Source organism: Eptesicus fuscus, chromosome 9, assembly GCF_027574615.1.
Source record: "Eptesicus fuscus isolate TK198812 chromosome 9, DD_ASM_mEF_20220401, whole genome shotgun sequence".
NCBI classification, from domain to species: domain Eukaryota; kingdom Metazoa; phylum Chordata; class Mammalia; order Chiroptera; family Vespertilionidae; genus Eptesicus; species Eptesicus fuscus.
In genome coordinates this window covers 92,893,225-92,899,391 of record NC_072481.1, presented here as the reverse complement: position 1 = coordinate 92,899,391, position 6,167 = coordinate 92,893,225, and the positions used below count along the sequence as shown (strand labels likewise).

Here is a 6,167-nt window from a genome sequence, read left to right as displayed (position 1 = left end):
CTTGCTGTTTGCATAACATTCCAAAGTCATAAGCTACACCAAATGCATTAGTGTGAATATTGGCTATTTGATTTTTGACCAGTTAACAAGTTGAATTAGAGCAACTTGTTTAGCTTGTTGGGCAGATCTTATTTCAGGCAGATAAGAACATTCAGTTATGTCTACCATGGAAGTTAATGCATATCCAGCTTGGTAATGTTCCTATTTATTTTTCAGATAAGATTTATCTGTGAACCAAATTAAATCAGTATTATCAATAGGAGTTTCCTGAAAATCATTCCTTCCTAGGATGAAGAAGTGGTCAGTAAACTAAACACAATTCTAGGTGTTTGTTTGTTTTGTTTTGTTTTGTTTTTGGTAAAGAGGGTTAAGGCAATTACACTGAGTTAAAATAATATATGTGTAGAAAGTAGGAGCATTTTATGAGAAGTCAATCAACTGACAGAGAAGTGTTGAGTGTGATAAGAATTCAGTTAAGATTCGACAGAATGAGGAACATAAATAGTTAAAGGAGAGCCCATCAAAACATCTGTCTGTTTATGTAACACAGCTGTAGTAGAGATCACCTTTTTATAGGGATGGAGCCTTTTCCTACTGTAGTTGCTGACTATAATACCCTATAGGTCTATGATGATCTCCATGTTTCTGAATTAGAACTCGTAAAGCATTTCCTTTACTTTCATGTGTGAAAAGGAAGGAGGGAAGTTTATAACTTGGATGTCCCAGAGCAGGAGTTTTAGACAATACTTCCTTTAGAGCCTCTACAGCTTGTTTCCCTTTGGTGTTTTATTTAATTGGATTAGGTTGATTTGATTTTATATATACTTTTTATTAACTTCAAGGAGAAAGGGAGAGGGAGAGAGAGATAGAAACATCAATGATGAGAAAGAATCATTGATTGGCTGCCTCCTGCAGGCCCTCTACTGGAGATCAAGCCTGAAACTTAAGCATGTGCCCTGACCTGGAATGGAACCATGATTTCCTGATTCCTAGGTCAATCCTCAACCACTCAGACACACTGATTGGGCTGGGCTATTAATGAAAAGTTTGGAACCCAAGTTTGACAATATCCAGTCAAACCCAGGAATCTTCTATGTTGTTTTTTGTTTGTTTGTTTGTTTGTTTGTTTTTGGAAGAAGGAAAGATAGAATTCCTCTAAGTCTTACAGAGTTAATTTGTAGTTCATCTTTAGATATGAGATGGCCAAGGTATTTCACTTGAGGTAATCAAAATTGTAACTTATCCTTTGAGGCCTTATGTCCTCTTATAACTAGTTGCTGCAATAGGGAAATTGTGCCATTTGGGGCATAAAAGTAAGCCATTCATATACTGTATTAGAGTGGAATTTCTCAGAAATTTAACATCTATCTCTATAATAAAGAGCCAGGGTGTAACACCGTTATGACCAAAGCTCAACCAGACCAGAAGTCAGTGCTGGGTTGCTGTGGCAACCCGGTGCTGACTGCTGCCACTGCAGGCACGGTGCCCCAGCACTGACTGCTGAGGGGGCTGTGAGTCAGCGCCAGAGAGAGGCCCAAAAAGAGAAGCAGGGACTGATCCATTGCCTCTGTGGCAGCTTTTGACCAGCATTTGCCTCTCTCTTTCTCTCCCAGTCTGGCCAGCAGCCATGCCTCCATTTCTCTCCAGAACTCCACCAGGGCTGCTGATCAGCCCTGCCTATCTGATCAGGCCCCATTGATAGGCCCAAAGACGCTGACTGACATAGAAACTGACCAATCAGAACCAAATCTGGGGGCTTAGAGGTGTTTCTGTCCAGGGAAAGAGGTTGATCCCATACCGCTCCAGCAAAGGCCTTTGCAAATCTACAGAAAGTGCTCATCAGTGACAGCTTGGACCCTTGCTGCCGGAAGATCCTGCAAGATGGAGGGCTGCAGGTGGTGGAGAAGCAGAACCTGAGCAAAGAGGAGCTGATAGCCGAGCTGCAGGACTGTGAAGGCCTTATCCTCCCCTCGGCCACCAAGGTGACCGCAGATGTCATCAATGTGGCAGAGAAGCTCCAGATGGTGGGCAGGGCCGGCACCGGCATGGACAATGTGGATCTGGAGGCCACCACAAGGAAGGGCATCCTGGTCATTAACACTCCCAATGGGAACAGTCTTAGTGCTACAGAGCTCAACTGTGGGATGATCATGTGTCTGGCCATGCAGATTCCTCAGGCAACAGCTTCGATGAAGGATGGCAAACAGGACAGAAAGAAGTTCATGGGGACAGAAGAAACCAAGATGGCAGCATAGGCAAGCACCTAAACTGCTGCCTCGCACAACAATTTCAAAACTACAACTAAAAGACAGAACAGACATCATCCAGAACCACAGGAAAGCTGGCTGAGTGGAAATTCTACAACTAGAAGGAAAGAGAAAAGCTCATGGAGAATCAGAGGAGCTGCTAAGGGATGAGGTATGGAGACACGCACACAGACAGGAAGGGCGGATGAGTACCTGGATGGCTTTCTCTGGCAGGAGGGAGAAGGAAGCTCCCGACTGCACTGAACCCCAGTTCCGACTGCACTGAACCCCAGTTCCAGGCAAGCCCCTGGGGACCCAGGCTCTTACGGGGGGGATCTGGACTGTCAGGCGGAAACTCAGGGTAGCCGCGAAAGGCAGAGGTCTGGAGGCGCACGCGCAAGTGCGCACAGAGAGGACTGACTGCTTAGTTTGCCACTGGCTTTCTCTAACTGGAGGGAACCGGAAGCTCCCGACTGCACTGAACTCCAGTTCCAGGTGAGAATCTGGGAATCCAGATTCATTAGGGGAGAAACTGGACTGTCTGGCAGCGGGCGAAACTCGAGGGCGACTTTCTCTCAGAAGTGCTTGCGATTACCGAGGGACACTGAGACCCAGGGGCCTCATAGGAAAGGGCTGACGGGAAGCCAAGACTGTCTGCTCAGCCCTGAGACTCCGCCCCATCCAAGCTTCCAAGCTGAGCACAGAGGCTTTTGCAATTTTGCAAGTCTGGTCCCATAAGACTGTCTCCAGCACAGAAGGACTCCCGGCATAGACACAGCTGATACCCACAGGCAACTGGCCTGGAGGTCAATTCCTCCCAGTGATACCAACAACAATCAAGACTTAACTACAACAAGGATGTACACAAGGTACACAAAGGGGTGCACCAAGAGTGTCCACCTCAGGTAACTGGGGAGGCTGACCCACTGGGCCATATAGGACACCTAGCACACAAAACTACCCTACCAACTCAGGGAAGCAGCCAAAATGCAGAGACAAAGAAACAGATGAAAGAAATGGAGGAAAACACACGACTGGATATAGAATTCAAAAGCACGGTTATAAGGTTTTTCAAGAATTTCCTAGAAAAGGCCGATAAATTTAGTGAGACCCTCGAGGATATGAAAAAGGACCAATTAGAAATTAAACATACACTGAATGAAATAAAAAATATTATACAGAGACGCAACAGCAGACTAGAGGATTGCAAGAATCAAGTCAAAGATTTGAAATACAAAGAAGCAAAAAAACACTCAACCGGAAAAGCAAAAAGGAAAAAAGAATCCAAAAATTTGAAGATAGAGTAAGAAGCCTCTGGGACAACTTCAAGCATACCAACATCTGAATTATGGGGGTGGCAGAAAAAGAGAGAGAGCAAGATACTGAAAACCTATTTGAAGAAATAATAACTGAAAACTTCCCCCACCTGGTGAAAGAAATAGACTTACAAGTCCAGGAAGCACACAGAACCCCAAACAAAAGGAATACAAAGAGGACCACACCAAGACACATCATAATTAAAATGCCAAGGGCAAAAGACAAAGAAAGAATATTAAAAGCAGCAAGAGAAAAACAGTTAATTCCCTACAAGGGAGCACCCATATGACTGTCAGCTGATTTCTCAACACAAACTATGCAGGCCAGAAGGGAGTGGAAAGAAATATTCAAAGTGATGAATAGCAAGAACCTACAACCAAGATTACTCTACCCAGCAAAGCTATCATTCAGAACTGAAGGTCAGATAAAGACCTTCACAGATAAGAAAAAGCTAAAGGAGTTCATCACCACCAAACCAGTATTATATGAAATGCTGAAAGGTATTCTTTAAGAAGAGGAAGAAGAAAAAAGTAAAGATAAAAATTAGGAACAACAAATACATCAACAAGTGAATCTAAAAATCAAGTGAATTAAAAATCTGAGGAACAGAATAAACTGGTGAATATAATAGAATCAGGGGCATAGAACGGGAGTGGACTGATAATTCTCAGGGGGAAAGGGATATGGGGAGTGCAGGAAGAGACTCGACAAAAATTGTACACCCATGGATGAGGACAGTGGCGGAGGGTGGGGGGGGCGGGGAGGTAAGGGCAGAGGGAGGGGTGGGAACCGGGTAGAGGGGAGCTATGGGGGGAAAAAGGAGAAACAATTGTAATAATCTGAATAACAAAGATTTATTACATTTAAAAAAAAAGAAGAAGAAGTTCATGGGAACTGAGTTGAATGGAAAGACCCTGGGAATTCTTGGCCTGGGGAGGATCAGTAGAGAGGTGGCCGTCCCAATGCAGTCCTTCGGGATGAAGACTGTAGGGTACAACCCTATCATCTCACCAGAGGTCTCAGCCTCCTTCAGCATTCAGCAGCTGCCCCTAGAGGAGATCTGGCCCTTCTGTAGCTTCATCACTGTGCACATCTCTCTCCTGCCCTCCACCACAGGCCTGCTGAACGACAGCACCTTCACCCTTTGCAAGAAGGGTGTGTGTGTGGTGAACTGCTCCCTCGAAGGAATCATGGATGAGGGCACCCTGCTCTGGGCCCTGCAGTCAGGGAAGTGCACCGGCACAGGGCTGGACGTGTTCACGGAGGAGCCGCCTCAGGACTGCACCTTGGTGGACCACCAGAACATCATCAGTTGCTCCCACCTGGGAGCCAGCACCAAGGAGGCCCAGAGCCGCTGCAGGGAGGAGATCGCTGTCCAGTTCATGGACATGGTGAAGGGGAGAGCCCTCATGGGGGTCGTGAATGCCCAGGCCCTTACCAGCGCCTTCATTCTGCACACCAAACCTTGGATCGGTCTGGCAGAAGCTCTGGGGACTCTGATGCGAGCCTGGGCAGGGTCTTCCAAAGGGACCATCCAGGTAGTAACACAGGGCTTAACCCTGAAGAATGCCAGGAACTGCCTGAGCCCTGCAGCCATTGTCAGCCTCCTCAAAGACACTTCTCATCATGCGAATGTGAACTTGGTGAACTACAAGCTGCTGGTGAAGGAGGCCAGCCTCAATGCAACCATCTCCCATAACCACACTGCCAGGAGAGCAAGGATGCGGGGAAGGCCTCCTGAGTGTGGCCCTGGCAGGTGCCCCCTGCCAGGCTGTGGGCTTTTCCCAGAGCACCACACCTGTGCTGCAGGCACTCAATGGAGTTGCCTTCAGATTAGAAGTGCCTCTCTGCAGGGGTCTGCGCCTGCTCCTGTTCCGGGCTCAGCCCTCCAACCCTGCCATGCTGCCTACCATGATTGGGCTCCTGGCAGAGGCATGCATGCAGCTGCTGTCCTACCAGACCTCAATGGTCTCCAATGGGGAGACCTAGCATGTCATGGGCTTCTCCTCCCTGCTGCCCAACCTGGACGCCTGAAAGCAGCATGTGACCAAGGCCTTTCAGTTTCATTTCTGACCTTGAGGCTCACCAGGACCAGCCTTGGGGGCTTTGTGATCAACATTGACAGGTCACATTCCCAGGGCTGACACCACTTATGTGGTCTGACCCCTGTAATAACCACTTAATAAACAGCCGCTCCCCCCCCACACCCCCCCCCCAAAAAAAAAAAGAAAAGAGAGAACCAAATCTGGGTCAACTGTGAGGAGCCAATGGCTACCTAGGAGGTGGAGCTTTAGATGCTGACTGGAATAGAAACCAACCAATCAGAACCAAATTGGCCGGCAGAGGAGGGCAGTTGGGGGTGAGATCAGGCCAGCAGGGGAGGGCAGTTGGGGGCGAGATCAGGCCAGCAGGGGAGGGCAGTTGGAGGCAACCAGGCTGGCAGGGGCGGGAAGATGGGGGTGAGATCAAGCTGGCAGGGGAGAGCAGTTGGGGGTGAGATCAGGCTGGCAGAGGTGGGCAGTTAGGGGCAATCAGGCAGGCAGGCAGAGGCAGTTAGGGGCAATCAGGCAGGCAGGTGAGCAGTTAGGAGCCAGTAGTCCCAGA

The 6,167-nt window shown here is 48.0% G+C and overlaps 1 protein-coding gene across 1 annotated transcript; it reads left to right on the top strand.

Annotated features, from left to right (window-relative positions):
- The first annotated feature begins 1,401 nt into the window (after positions 1-1,401).
- Positions 1,402-5,636, top strand: LOC129150330 (D-3-phosphoglycerate dehydrogenase-like). Its single transcript, XM_054721336.1, is given in 5 exon segments — positions 1,402-1,477; positions 1,807-2,199; positions 4,297-4,310; positions 4,442-5,262; positions 5,264-5,636. Coding segments are annotated over 5 exon segments (1,677 nt in total).
- The last annotated feature ends 531 nt before the right edge of the window (positions 5,637-6,167 follow it).